Source organism: Thermobia domestica, chromosome 6, assembly GCF_964235325.1.
Source record: "Thermobia domestica chromosome 6, izTheDome1.hap1.1, whole genome shotgun sequence".
Taxonomy (NCBI): domain Eukaryota; kingdom Metazoa; phylum Arthropoda; class Insecta; order Zygentoma; family Lepismatidae; genus Thermobia; species Thermobia domestica.
Window position 1 is genome coordinate 251937442 of NC_137459.1, and position 16098 is coordinate 251953539.

At 36.3% G+C, this 16098-nt stretch overlaps 1 protein-coding gene across 1 annotated transcript in view; it reads right to left on the bottom strand.

Annotated features, from left to right (window-relative positions):
* The window catches only part of LOC145688478 (EF-hand calcium-binding domain-containing protein 7-like), a 110962-nt gene that overhangs the window by 20860 nt on the left and 74004 nt on the right, over nt 1-16098 (bottom strand). Inside the window, exons 9-10 of the mRNA XM_081762764.1 lie at nt 14257-14419; nt 2330-2525 (exon numbers count right to left, since the gene is read on the bottom strand). Coding sequence (XP_081618890.1) covers nt 2330-2525; nt 14257-14419 — 359 coding nt within the window. The remainder of the gene's footprint in view (nt 1-2329; nt 2526-14256; nt 14420-16098) is intronic.

The window sequence follows — 16098 nt, forward strand, 5'->3', positions numbered from 1 at the left end:
CGACGAGACGGACGATAATGATGAAATGAAGAAAGTGAAAGAGAACCCAAAAAAATTCACGCATACTGTGTTTGAAAGGGATGTTAAACTTCAAACCAACTAACTATCTACTTTGATACAAGTACTCTATATATTCTTTCTATCTTTTTAAAAACTTCGTTCGCTGGCCATGTACCAGTTTCTATTTTCTACGAAATTTCCATTGATTTCATCTATATTTTGTCTATTTTTTTCTAGTTCTATGTCCTCAGATTTTCTTGTTAATTTGTTTTATTTCCTCTACCCTTATTTGTTATTGTAAAGCTCAGAGTTCTATAAAAACTTTCAAAATATGCATGTATTTATGACAAAATATAACCTAAAAACAAAGGTGGTGTTGTTTCTTTTATCAATACTATAATAATATAATACTGAAAAACTTGAAAAGTCTTCTCAATTCTGCTTTCCCCCAATCCCACCCCACGAAACGCTGAAGTGACGATATTGTTAAAATCACGCAAATTCACACTACTACTACTGAGTTTAGGCATCTTGAAACTCAGTTATGCCAGTTTATGACAAAAAATTTATCCAACATTTGTCAAGTATCCCTAATACAGCAACACTCCAAAAATATCCGTACGTTTAGTGTAAAGGAAAGCAAAGAAAAAAAAAATAGATGGGTCTTATCGTAGGTATCAGTGATTTCAGGAAATGGTCCGAGGGAAAATTTACCGCAGGTCATATCTTCCATTACGCTCAATGTGAATTGTCAGTATTTTCACTGTATAACTTTCAACTCTAGTGTATTTAATGTCTCCTCTGGATGTAGATGGAAATATTTTCCACCAATGTGCAAAAAAGAAATATATCTTGCTTCTTAGCTATTTTCTGTTTGCGGGACTCTATTACCTTTTCTACAGCCTGATGCAATCAGAATTGAATTTAACATGCTCCTACAGCCTGTTTGTGCATATGGCTATTTTGTCCGAGTTTAAATTTCTTTCGTCAAATTGATTTCTTACTTCCTCACTTTCCAACTTTTCAGTATCCAACTTCTCGTTCCCTACTGACTACATTTTTCAGATGGGTATCAGCATAGTTATGAGTAGAGAAATCTCGCCTGGGGAGAATCTTTGGGTTTGTTTAAACTATTACGAAAATCTCTTCTAAATCGTAATAATCTATTTTGATATATCTGCTCATATATCGAGGATTTCAATGTACACTACCATCTCTTCCCATGGTTGAATAAAGCGTTCCTAATGAGGAGTGAATTCAGTCTGCTAAAATTGATCAATCCCCCTTCTCGCTTACTCCTAAGAACCAAACTATATTTGCTTACGAATCTTCCTGTCCTCCTCCCTCAACACATTAAAATCTTCTACAATTATGAATATATTCCTTTTCTAGATTTCTCCTATCTTCTATTTTTCTCTACTTCTTCAATTACTTGTGTCGCCTTCTCTCTTTCTTAGTATTTTTATCATAGCCTGATTATCAACTATCTATTATCTTCGCTTTCGGTTGTTTACCAAGAATTACTCTCATAACACTGTAACTGCCTTTCTCGTTACGGAGTAAAGCATTCTATATCTTTGCTTCGCAATTCCTTATTCCTTTTCCACGTAACTTCACAAATTCCCATCGAATATGGACTGCTTTATTTCATCTCTTCTTTGAGATTTTCTAATTATCTTCTCTGTTACGTGGTATACGTACATTCAAAGTTCCTACCCTATTTCGGTTGCTTGTGCTTCTTTTTTTTCAACAGTCTTTCCCTTAGCATCCCTTTCCGGATATTACAGTGGGTGATATTTTAACTATGCAAATTTTTGTCCTGCTAAAGATTATTGTCTACAGCCTCCTCTCGTTTCGGAGGACTACGGAAAAAATAATGTAGTCCAGTTGTTTTCCTCATCGTTCTGTTCCAACCGTTAAAGTCACTCCGAACACTCCTGGAATTGATGTTAAGCTACCGTACTAATTACTATAATTTTCGCCAATTTTACTACTGGAAGAATGCTGCCTTCTTCCAGAATACTCTTTGTCCAAGCTACTCCATTTTCACAAATTCACTGTGAATGATCCTTCTGATATTAATCTACAGCTGATATAGTTCTCAACTTTACTGAAACCCGGAACACTTCCCATCTGACACAATAAAAGTGGCCACTTAACTGTAGAAGTCGATCAAGAAAGCGGTAAAGAGTTAAGCTCTCTTAATTGAATTGCACTAAACCAGCGAGCGAACCACCTTAGTACATTCGTAAATTTTCTTTTTAAAAAATCAAAACAAAACAATTTAGTACTTAATTTATAGATGCATTGCAGCAAAAGCAAAACTCACCTTATTTTGTATCACAAAGAGGGACAAAAACATATTGTCATACTTATACAGTATCAGATCCACCAAGTTCTTGATATTCATAGCTTTTCCCCTTTCCATTGCGAGACTCGTCAAAGCACTTTCCAAGAACGGCCCTCCAGCTTTAACTCCACTTAAAATAAAAGTAAAGGGGCACATCTTGCTATGCACAGAGATGCTGTGAAGAGAAGGATAGAATGTTCACCACAACTATCACAAAGACATTAAATACAGTACATTGAATCACATGATTTTTAAATGGTATAAGCACTTAAGAAATAATGGAAGTTAACTGCGTTTTGTTATGTACAGCCCGTGGATTAAAAAATATGTTGGCTCAGTGATTTAGCAGTAGACAACCTCTAGAAAACAGATTAGCATATTCAAAATGTTGGTCCCACAACAGACATTATGATAAAGAAGTACCGTCTACATGGTTTTTTCGGGGGTACTTCAGTTCCCATGCTGAAAGCTAAACGCAAGAATGCCTGTTCATATGTTTTTGTTTTTTTTTAAATCACACTTAACATTAACACAATCCAAAATATTATCATTACTTCGAAGAAGACAGGAATAAACGAGAACTTAAAATTACTAAAAGGACAGACAACCGCACTAAACTTTGTTTTCGTTCTAGGTATCTGAGTGGAACAGAGACAATAAGGAAGTCAATACGTTTCAATGCAAGCTATTCGCATCTGCTAACTTGTGTGAACGATTCCATGCATGTGCGATTGTAGTACGTTGGAGAAAAATCAGGGTTTGCTCAAGTGGGCCCAGCCCTCGGGTTGGACCCCTCTGAAGAAAAAACACCTTAAAACCCACCTGGGTTTTTGAGCTCTTTGGATCAAAAGATCCAATATATTTCAGACAGAAATTTTCTTGTAGGCCTTATATCTGGAGAACTACATATAGTGTAGCCAAACCAAAACTACCACTTAACTCAGTATGATGTGCTTATTCCGCAAAAAATATGAAATCTCGATTTAGGAACCACTCAAAATTTTTGTGGTTCCTGATCCAAAAAATACAATATATTTCATTCAATCAAATATTTTCTTGTACGCCTTATATCTGGAGAACTACATATAGTGCAGCGAAACCAAAACTACCACTTAACTCTGTATGATGTGCTTATTCTGTAAAATATACGGAAACTCGATTTATCTACAGGCCGTTCAAAAATTTTGTGGCTCCTGACCCAACATCCAATTATTGGCTAAGATTGCAATCTTTTGATCTATTTTTTGGATCATTCCTAAAATTCTTGTTGGTAGCATATTATTAGTACAGCGGTGGACACTTCTAAATGGTACACCTTAGCCGTAAATCTCCATATGGCTGTACCATTTAGAAGTGTCCACCGCTGTACAACTAAGGTGATCACATTGAAAGTGATTTTTATCAAATTTTGAACTTTTCTTGGGCGAATTAGATGTTTTCACGTTAATGTATACAACAACATTCAGCATAAGACCTTTATAAAGTTCTGAATGCACTGAATGAACAAAAACACACACCTTAGCTTGAGATAACTATAGAACGAATTAACGTATGGATTATGCTTAATAGCCTATTTGAAGTAAAATATGCAATTTTATATTTTAGGAAATACTTTCCGTGAATAGTGTGATCGCCGACTCGGCGACGCCAAGGGACGTTTTCCTCATTCGTTTGATGGATTTAAGGCCATAGGTGCCGGTAAGTGTTAGTATTATTTCTTACGTTTGTTGGTAACAGAAGTATTCTTCAGTAAAATTTGATTTTCCAACAACAAGAGTTTAGTTCAGTCATTTCTTGCTACTCATCAAATAAGCATTCTGCAGAATTAACACCAGCAATAGCTTAAAAATTCTTGTCAAATTTAAGAAGCTTAATGCTTGGAGTTCTGAAAACTACCTAACGCATACTACTTCATGTGCTGAATTCAAACTTCCGTACTAGTAGAAGTATCGATGTACAGTAAAGAAAGCTACAGTTTCGGGAAAAACCCGTCGTGAGAGAAGTCCTCGGGAAATTCCCGCAACTGAACGCACAAAGCATTAGAAGTGAATACTTCAACAATCTATATTATAAAATTGAAAGTGACTATGTTTGTGACTCTTAATCTCTGGAACCGCTCGACGATCTCGATTAAATTTTCAACGTAGATGCGGTTTTGGCCTGGGAGTATTTTTAACTATTCACTTTGACGGAAGAACTTAGGGGAGGGGGAGTAGGGGGACATACAAAAAATAAATAAATAAAACTTAATAACTCTTGAACCACCGGACCGATCTCGATCAAATTTTCAACCTAGATGAAGTTCGAACATGAGATGATTTTTGTCATATCACTTTGACGATGTAACGTAAAGGAGGGGACAGCTATTTACAAATGATCGAAAATGACCGATATCAGCGTCGAATCTATAGTTTAAGAGGTCGCTGAGATAAACAGTGACACTTCTGATGTTATTCAAATTAGTGCTGTCGAAATCGGTTTTTGAAAAACCGAAAACCGGTTTTTGAAAAAAAGTGAAATTTCATAAAACTGAAATGTCGGTTTTGAAAACCGCTTTTGCGGTTTCGGTTTTCAGAAATCCGGTATTCTCAAAACCGAAAACCGCAAATGCCACAAAAATTCGACAGCACTAATATCAAGTAACGACGAGAAAACAGCAAAGAATCTTTCCCCACTTCGGCTCACAGTTGCCAGGTGGAGGGAAATTTCCCTCAGATAGGGAAAAAATGCTCAAAATTTGCAGAGGGGAAAGAAGGTATATTTTCATAAAATGTCTTAAAAGTGTAGAGAAATTCTTCTTGAGTATACTTTTAGAATTGGCAGAATAATAATAATAATAATAATAATAATAATAATAAAAAGTTGCAATTTCTCACAAAGAGGCACGGCTATCGTTATTGGGAAGTACAAAGGTACAGAATAAAATATGATCGTTGTTTCCTTCACGTATAAACTATTGCAGTGTCTGGGACTTGCGATAAGAAACCAGTCAACACATGCAAAATCCAGTCAACACATTCACATTTATCATAGTGGCAACAAATCGAGAATAAAATTGTTTATTGCGATCTAGATTTTCTTTCTTTCTTTCTTTTCGTTTTCTTTTTAAAGAAATGGAGGTGATGCTTTTATGTTAACTAAAGAAAGAGTGGCAGTACTATTTTTAAAAACAAGGCGAAAGATTAATAATAATATAAAAGATCTCAGTCTCAGTTTCAAATTGAATTTCATGAGTTGCATGTGTAGTGATCTTAAATAGGGATATATACCTTATTTTCTATTTAGCTTATTGTTGCCATATTACCGGATTTTAGCGGGTACCACCCGATTTTCAGGTTCTATATTCGTCCCCCGCTTAAACGTATCTTAATCACGAAAAACCATCCGCTTTTTGGGGTTGGAGAACAATCTAAGACGACTCAGTTGATAAAGTGTTGGTATATTCAACGTAAACCGACAATCTCAATCGCGATTGAGTTAAATTTGGACTCGCGCTCAGGCTCAGGCTGTGGGCTATCTGACCAGTGCGCGTCTGCAGGGCCATTTCCTAATAAGTTATCTGCTCTAATGCACAATGGTTTTCTTTGTGTAGTTCGTGTGTTTTTAATGTAATGTATTGGTGGTTCTATACGATTGAATATTCGTTTGTAGATGTTGTGACAAACATACTTGAATTATTCATGCCTTCATAAGCTACAAGAATGTCGAATGACAATTTCAAGTGTAACTTTAAAGACTCGTATAGAAGCGAATTTACGTTTCTTAGCCAGGGTAGAACTCAGTTTGAAGCAAAATGTACACTTTGGAAAACTCAGTTTCGTTTGAAAAGTAGGCTGCAGGGAAGCAAACTGGACCCCACCTGATTTTTATATATTTTGTAAATTAGACTACGAGGAACATGAATCTGAAGGAATTTTGACATTCCGAATTTCGGAACTCGAGATATTCGAATATAAAGTGACCACGGAAGCAAACTGGACCCCACCTGATTTTTATACATTTTGTAAACTAGACCACGAGGAACACGAATCTGAAGGAATTTTGACATTCTGAATTTCTGAACTCGAGATATTCGAATATAAAGTGACCATGAAAGTAAACTGGACCCCACCTAATTTTTAGTGAGATATGTAAAGGTAACCAAAAATGTTCTGTCGCTTCTTGTGGATGTCTGTGTTCAATTGGCCCTCAAATCGTGAGTTGAATGCGGGTGGAGATAAGGCGAAGGTCAGTTGCTGGTGTGGGTACATCCAACATTGTACCTGGTTGTGGCAGTTCAGTTACAACGTGAACTTGTGTAAGAACAGAGTGAATATGGAACCTCCACAGAGCGTCATAAAGGCGTGTATGTTGTAAGAGTTCAAACTTGGGTCAAACGCCACTGCAGCGGGGCGGAAGATATCTCAGGCCTTTCGTGAGTGTGTCGTGATTACGCAGACAGTGCAAGGGCTGTTTAGCAAGTTTAAGGACGGTGATGAAACACTCACGCAAGACGCACCACGTGCCGGAAGACCAACATATGTACAAAATGAAGATCTTCAGGTAGCAATTGAGGCGAATAGTGGAGAGACATGTGAGGAACTGGGGCTCACATTCAATGTGAGTGGAGAAACCATTCGGCAGCACCTCCATCAACTTGGGAAGCACTACAAATTGGGTCTATGGGTCCCACATGATTTGATTCCGGACCAGAAGGCTACGAGGCCAGACACCCTGTTTCTTTGCTGTCTCGTCTGAGGAAGGAGCCATTTCTGGACAGGATGTTGACATGTGATGAGAAGTGGGTCCTGTACGAAGCTCCACGGCGTCGTCATCATTGGTTAAAATCCCATGAACCGGTTCCAAAACAGCTGAAACCAACAATGCAGTAGAAAGTCCTCCTGTGTGTTTGGTGGACTGCTCGCGACATCGTGCATCGGGAACTGCTACCAGCTGGTCAGAACAGAACATCAATACAACTGTCTACTGTCGGCAGTTGAGCTGTGTTCAAGAAAAACTCAAAACCCTGGAGACAGCACTTCTCAATCGCTAAGGGGTTCTCCCGTTACCGGACAACGCTAAGCCCCACATGGCTAGAATGACCCGGGACATCATTCTACGCCTTAGATGGGAAACACTATTGCATCTGACATACTCCCCGGACATTGCATCGTCCGGTTATCACCTGTTCTATTCCTTAGACACTCACCTTAGAGGACTCCGTTTCAACTCCGTAGTAGAGGTGCAAAATGCACTTGATACCTTCTTCGCTTCACGGCAAACCAAGTTCTACCGCGAAGGAAACCATGCCCATCCAGAAGGTTGGCAGAAGGTCGCTGATACTGATGGGTACTATTTTTGATCTTCCACGTGCGTCTTAGGTGACATATCGATGCTCTAAGGTGATAGGTCAAAAATCGACAGAACTTTCTTCGTTACTTTTATACATACTATATAAAACTACTGCATGAGTTCTAGTATCTCGAGTTCGGGAACTCGTAATGTCAAAATTCCTTCAGATCACTGTCCATTTTGGTCTAGTTTACAAAATATATAAAAATCAAATGGGGTCCTTTCTGCTTCCGTGGGCACTTTATATTCGAATATCTCGAGTTCCGAAATTCGGAATGTCAAAATTCCTTCAGATTCGTGTTCCTCGTGGTCTACTTTACAAAATATATAAAAATCAGGTTGGGTCCAGTTTGCTTCCCTGCAGCCAAAAAGTACATTGGAAATGCCATCAAAGAAATACTTTTAAAAAAGTGCAAAGGATCCGAGGTCAGTATTTGTAACACACAAGTTCACATCAGTACTTACGGTTTAGAACCCCACCCCCAGCCACTTTTCTGATTTTAAAATATGACAATCCTAATTTAGCTGTGACTTGTACAACCATCGAACTATCCCTTTCGCACAGTGCTGCACATATTACAATAATAGTCTTGGAGCAAATAAAAAAAAAAGTTAAAACACACACATAAATCAACATAATTGTCTCGATTGATAGATGCTTTCACAATTGTTAAAAGGTGTAATTAAGAACAGCAAACATTGTTTCTGCTTTGGAAAAGAGAAACATGGTTTCGCTTATAAAACCGCAAACACGGTTTCGGGCAGCTTCCCCTTTCGAAAAGAGCTTTTGCGGTTTCCGTTTGGAAATCCGCTTTTGCGGTTTCGGTTTCCAAAACCACATTTTCGTTTTTGGTTTTGAAAACCACTTTTGCGGTTTCGGTTTTGTTTTCGGTTTTCAGAAAACCAGTTTTCTCAAAAAGCGAAAACCATAAATGTCACAAAAATTCGACAGCACTAATTTAAATCCAACTTCAGCCCCGCAAAAATTGTGGGAGGGGAGGGGGATATATAGATAGAGATATACCTAGGTATAGATATAATCAAAATGACCAATATCAAGGAGCGCTTTAGTAATAGTAAAAAATGACTGACTAACGAAACATATTACTATATTTTCTTAATTTAACCCAGCGAAGCGGGTAATTGATGCTAGTAAAACTATATTTTACGCTGGAATATATTTAATTTCATTTAAGACGTTTTGAAACATTTACTTTATAAAATACTAGCAGCGTTCACCCCGCTTCGCTGCGGTCACCCCGGAACGCAATAAACTTTGTTACTTAGATAATTTTTACTTTTTCGCTTTCAAATTGCAGTAAATGTTAAAATTATAGCGCCTGTCATTTATGTTAACCCGCCGAGTCACATGGTCATGCGGGTTGCATATAAATACGTTTATTTTTACCTATGATGAACTAATAACAAAGGATTTGTACGTATGGACACTTGAATGGTCAATTATCTCAAGACACTGGTAATTAAAAATTAAAGTGATATGATAAAAACCATCTAGGGTCCAAATCCTAACAACCCCCCAAAAATGAAAGAAATTGGTTCAGCCGTATTAGCGTGATGAGTTCACAAAGGATTTGTGCGTTCTCTTTTATATATATAGATGAATTACTGTATCTTTGTTAATGGTTTTAAATTAATTTTCGGGAAAGAACCGTATTACAACAAGTGCTCAGGAAATTCCCGTAATTGAACGCACAAAGTATCGGAAGTGAACTTCAATAATAACATCATTTATTTTACACTGGAAAATATTTATTTCATATGAGACATTTTGGAACATTTATTTTATAGAACATGAATTGTATTTTTGTTTTAAATTAATATATTTGATATTTATATTTGGCGAACATCGCTGAGGCTCCTGGAATGACTCGATCTACATTTGTTCGTTTGTCTGCCTGTACCACACACACTACAGGGTACAACTTTCGTTAAGTTTAAATTTTCTGGATACAAGCACGAGACATCCTAAATTTCTTGTATAGATTTTGGTGGCATACCAACGTAAAATTTCAAAATGGGGGGCTTTTTTTTTTCTTTCTTTTTTTTTCCAAACCAGCGGGTATCCACGCTACAAAGCGCAATTTTCGGTTTTTTTAAGTTGAAATTTTCAGAGTAGAAGCAATAGACTCTCTGAATTAGTAGTATGTATTTTGGCGATGATCCAGCGTAAAATTTCAAAATGGCGGCCATTTTTCAAAATAGCGGGCATCCACGCTACAAAGCGCAATTTTCGTTTTTTTTTTTTTTTTAAGTTGAAATTTTCAGAGTAGAAGCAATAGACTCTCTGAATTAGTAGTATGTATTTTGGCGACGATCCAGCGTGAAATTTCAAAATGGCGGCCATTTTTCAAAACAGCGGGCATCCACGCTACAGGATGCGATTTTCGGACTTGTAAGTTGAAATTTTGAAGGTAGAAGCACGAGACATTCTAAATTTACTGTATAGTTTTTCTCGGCGATCCAATGTAAAATTTCAAAATGGTGGTCATTTTCTTCAAAACAGTAGCGAATAGAAAATAGTTGTTAATTCTGACAATAACAATCTTGAAATATAAATCACATTTTAACACTTTTACTCCAAAGGCATTGAAATATTTCGAAAAAAAAATTAAACCCGAAAATAACCATATGGGTCGTTTTTTTTTTTCTTTCAAAAGAACCCGTGTTTCCTCAAACCCAGAAAAGAATCAATTTTCACCTGCCATGCTTTCTACAGTCAGTGTTGACAAGTGTAGGTGAGAATTTCTAGTCAAACGGGATTTTCTTTTTTTCAATATGAAACTTGAAGTAGTGTATTAACACAGATACTGGCTTAATCTATGGTATTGGAGTGCGTTTACGCCTGAAACTTACGTTATGAATATTTTCAATTAGTTTGTGAGAACGATTTCTGTTCTTTGTTTACTTGAAACCTTGGGTGGTGACTTTCAGATTATTTTTCTTGTTGACATGGAAGTTCGTGGCAAAAAGCGATACAAATCGTGATCAGATTCTTAAAAGCATAAATTTCTCTCATTTTATTCTCAAAGAGAAACTGAAAATTACAAATAATGGCAGAGCAAATCTACTCATAGACTTGATTCAAGTCGGCAAATAATGTGAAGGCAGGGGAGTTATAAGAAAGTTCAATATTCCTGTGCATGATAATTATGATGTGTTTGTGGATGTGAAGCACAGGATCTCTTATTCTGCTTTCCGTGTTTGCTGTTCTTCTGAGAGAGATGGTACTTCCACCAATATCGGCTTTGGTGACTTAAGTTATTTAAAACAAAAAATAGCGAAGCACTAAAATTTAGAACTTTACATGAATGCGGTATTAGAATTAAGTGACTTAGAATAACATGATGTCGACAACTTGACAGTGCTATTAGACATAATATTAAGAACCATATATATATAGTGTGTGTGTGTGTGTATGTGTGTGTGTGTGTGTGAGAGAGAGAGAGAGAGAGAGAGAGAGAGAGAGGGAGAGGGAGAGAGAGAGAGAGAGAGAGAGAGAGAGAGAGAGAGAGAGAGAGAGAGAGAGAGAGAGACAACGCCAGCCTTAATTTCTTGGGTGGGCGGAACTATTGTTTGTATGCCGAAAATCATAGCTTTATATTACTTTATCTACCCTTATTATACATGTTTGGGAGGCGGGCAGTGGGGGGACAGAGGATACACCGGGGGAGCAATAGCTTCCTTGCTACCCCTCTAGCGTCGTCACTGATGCAGAGGGGACGAAACTAGATCTAAATTAATGAATGTTGCACGCCCTCGGGTAAACTACTCCACGGGCTTTTTCATAAGTTATTTATACCATATTGTAAGATTGTTATTAAAACGTTTACGAAATATGAATAAAATTATCTGAGTTGTTCGGAAAATCGTCCGAAGAAACTCACTCGGAAGAAAAAACTATTCCTTGTGAACTTCAATCAACAGAAACTACTTACTCCATGTTATAAGGTAGTTAGTGAAGTATTTATTTAAAAACTATGAATAAAATCACCTGAATATTTTTTTTGTGAAAATTCCCCCCCTCCCCAAACAAAAACACCATTAAGAATAAACTATATTTTGTGAACAATAGTAAAGAAAATAAAATGCTTCATACTTATCCCAATAATCATAAAAAAAAAAAGTAAGAAATGTTTTCGAAGATTACGGTCCTCATCATAAGTTTCAATAAATCTGAAAAAGGTTAAAAATTAAAAGCATGTGAAAAACATGTGGAAAGATGAAGGAATAAAAGAGTGATTTGAAGAAACGGCACAACTTCACGTCACACAAACTATGGAAATGAAACATCATTAATGAACCACAATGAGGGATCATTTCCATAGTGTTCTGTGACGTGAAGTTGTATCGCAGTTTCGATCACCTTTTTTATCCGTTTATCTTTCCACATGTTTTTACCGTCTAATTTTTAAATTTTCACTTTCAAGCAACGGCAGGAGGATAGTGAAAAAAAATCTAATTTGACAGGTGGACGGATTTACACATTTCATGGCCCCTAAGGAATCAACGTTGAAACCGAAACTGACTGAATAAAGGGCTATCTTGGGACGCTGAATCGATTGCAAGAAACAGCTTCTCGATATTTTATCATTTTTGGTCTATGGAGATCAGTGATGAAACCGGAAATGGTTGATTTGTACCACTTCTGGTTTGAATAGAAGGTTAATGGAGGAAATTTAATTATTTTTGGGGCGCTAAGTCGATTTCAATAAAACGCTTTTCCATATCTCCATGGAAATCACTCTTGAAACCAGAAGTATTACTAAATTTCAACTACTTCAGATTTCCGTAGTGAGTTGCAGATGATGATTGTATGTTCCCTTGCAATGATAAATCGACTGCAAAAAACTGCTTCTTGCTATCTCGTGTCGTTTTTGTCTGTTAAGACAGACAATGGACGGACAGAGCCATACTATAAGACTTCCGACATAGCATAGTTTCGAAGTCTAAAACACATACACAAACACAAGATGCAGTTTACTCTTTAGGATGTGTTTTTCCAGAACGATTTTCTCAAAAATGATTCAGTAAATCTTGTTCATATTTCATAAATAAATGTTCCATTAAGAAAAGTACAATATGATAATCACTTTTCATTAAAAGATTCACAGAGGGAAATTCACTTTTAAGGGTGAGATTCTCCCGGATGATTTTCTCTACAACAACTCAGGCAATTTTGTTCATATTTCATAAATAAATAAACAAATCCATTAAGAAGCATACAATATGATATAAATTATACCCCATTCAAAAAATCTCAAAAGGTAGTTTACTCTTGGGGTGAATTTTTCCTAAGATGATTGGGATTTTTTCAAAAACAACTCAGGCAATTTTTCATATGTCATGAATAAACATTTCTCTAACAAGTCTACAATATGGCATGAATAATTCCTCATGAAAAAATCCACAAGAGGTAGTCTGCTCTTGGAGGTGTACTCTTTGAGACAGTTTTCCGAAAGCAACTATTATATTTTTGTTTACATTTCGCAAATCAACGGTTTCGTAATAACTACAGCATATAATTGAATTTAAGAAGTGAGAGCGAGAAAGTTTATTTTAGTGATCTGCACCTTCTATTTCACACTTACTAAAGCTTATGATGTGGACTGTAATTCTCGAAAACGCTTCTTAGTTTTTCACAATTACTGCGTGATTTTGAAAAATTTTCTTTTGTTTATTATTGTGACTATTATCTCTGATCGCAATCTGTACTCTTACACTTCTTGTGAACATCAGGAGGAATGACTTGCGCCATGTTACAAAGGTAATTAATGAAATATTTATTCTGAAACTAACTCTTGTTGACCTTTTCAGGAGAAATGACATGTGCCCTCATTATAAGGTTGTTTACGATAAAGACATGGAACGTACGTACCATGTCACAGGGACAGAAGTTACAAAATTTTAAAGAAATGAAACAAAATAATCTAGATTTGGTAGGAGTTTGTGAAGTTGGATAGGAAGGCAATTGGGTGTTCAATACCGAAGGATATAGGATGTTTTACTCAGGTAATGAAACATGATCATAAAGCTGTAGGAATAATTCTTGGTAAGCGCTTAAAACAGAAGGTAGTGAAAGTAGAATGTGTTGATGATAGAGTCATAATGTTAAAGGGGAAAAAAAATAGAAAAGAGAATCTAGTAGTAATACAGACATATGCACCGACGACTTCGCATAGAACTGAAGAAGTAGAGGAAAATTAGGAGAAATTATAGACAGGGACAAGAGGGTGCATGCATAATTGTAATGGAAGATTTCAATGCAGCTGTGGGAGAGAAACAGGAAGGTACTGTCGAAGACAAATACGGTTTAGGTGAAAGAAATGAAAGGGGAGAGGGACTGGTCAATTTCTGTAGACAGAATTTACTAGTAATTGGGAACACTTGATTCAATCAGCACAAGAGAAGAAGGTATACATGGAAATCACCAATAGACGGTGGAAGATATCAGATACTCTATGTTATGATTCAGGGCAGGTATCGAAATACTTTGAAGAACGGGAAGACCCTTCCCGGGACTTATATACATAGTAAATTCGAAACTCCATACTTACAAAAACGGGTAGGCTTCATCCTGAATTAGACCTTTGTTGAATCCCATGGCATTCAATGCAACCCACAATTCATCAGTATCGCCATTGCTATCCTCTACCTCCATTTGATGTAGGTTCATGAAGCCAGTTTTTGTCAGCTGCCCATCCCGAAGCTCAAAGTTTTCTGCAAATATATATATATAGTATTTTTTCACATATGTAAAACTGATTATTTACATTGAGTTGGAAGTGAATGTGCAACTTCAAATACATTTTGGAATTTTCACTCCAACTGTATTATTTTTACAAACTTTAACTGTGTTTCAACAAGAATACACCAACAAAACATGTACACATTAGAAGAAAACAAGTATTACCTGACCAGAACAGTGGTGCTGATTTTGGCTAGGGACGCTAGTGTTGTGCTTACCTCAGTTACTGGGAGAACGCGGTGAAACAGAGGAGAGAATAGTGTTACTACTGCAGTGTATTCAACGGTTTTTCCAAGTCACAGTTTAGATATTATAAGTAGCCTGTTTGCGCTATGTTATTATCTGCTTGCGCCTAATAAAGAACGCCACAAATTATATAGTTGTTATTGAATGTAGAAGTGGTTCTCCATTCCTAAAGTAATGGAGACGTATTCTAAATAGCAAATATATGCATGGAAATTACCAATGCAAGAACAACAGAGCACAACTGACAACTCAATGAGCTCCTACCGTCTATTAAGCAGATTGTATAAAAATTATTCCATTTCAGGAGCAACCTATAAAACAGGAGCAACCTATAAAAGGCAAGAATGACGAGTCAATGACTAATAGATTAATTTAGGGTTGATAATTTAGAGCAGAACTTTCTAGGTTAGGAATAGCCATTTAAAAAAATTATAAATAAATAAATAAAAATAAACGAATGAATAACTCTTGATAAAACAATAATAAATATCCTAATTAATTTTCATTCAGCGCAATAACAGCGTGATCGACATGGTGATCTACAATTTTGTGATAGTAACCAGGATCCCAGATTGGGCGATTTTTTAAGTGCCCTGGCTACCAAAATTTCAAATTGAGCGACACGCTACATTTGGGCTACTTTTAATTATTTGTAACCTACAACTCTTAAGAATGCTCTACTTTCTTGTTTTCATATATGGAATCACAGATTATTAGTTTTATATAATACAATAAAACTTTTGTTTGTTGAATATTCTTTTACAGTTAACAATAGTTTTACTAAAAATACCATGTTCGATAGTGCGCCAATTCTTGTTTTAGTACTTTTTAATTACAAATCTGACAACACTAGACTTTTGTTAACTTTACACTGTTGCAGTATCACTAACCATTCTGCTGTCTCAGTCAATGACTAGGTCTAATACTTGTAGTAATCATGAACATTGCAAACTTGTCGTGTTACTGTATAATCCATATTAATGTAATAAATAAGTGGTTACAATAAAAAACTTACAAAAGGCTCTCAGATAAGGAATTTAGCAAATTAATTAAAGAAGTGAAGAATAACAGTGAAAGAGTACACTGTAAACGTTGTAAAGTATATTTCGGAGTCACAAAACTGACTTAAGCAATTATGTGTCCTTGGAAATTAGAAAGGTCGGCCATTTTATACTATCACCATTTGTTCAGTTCAATGCACACTGCAGTTCTACTGCTCGTGACGTAGTAAGAAGTTCGCCCTAGCACACTACAGCTAACAGTCCAAAATTACGGTCATCGCCTGACCGTTGTCAACCCAGGAAACTGACCGATTTTCAACTCCAGGTGTTTCCATTAAATCGATAAGAATTAGTAAACCTGTACAGCTGCAAAATAATTCATCTTTATGTTTGGACTGCCAATA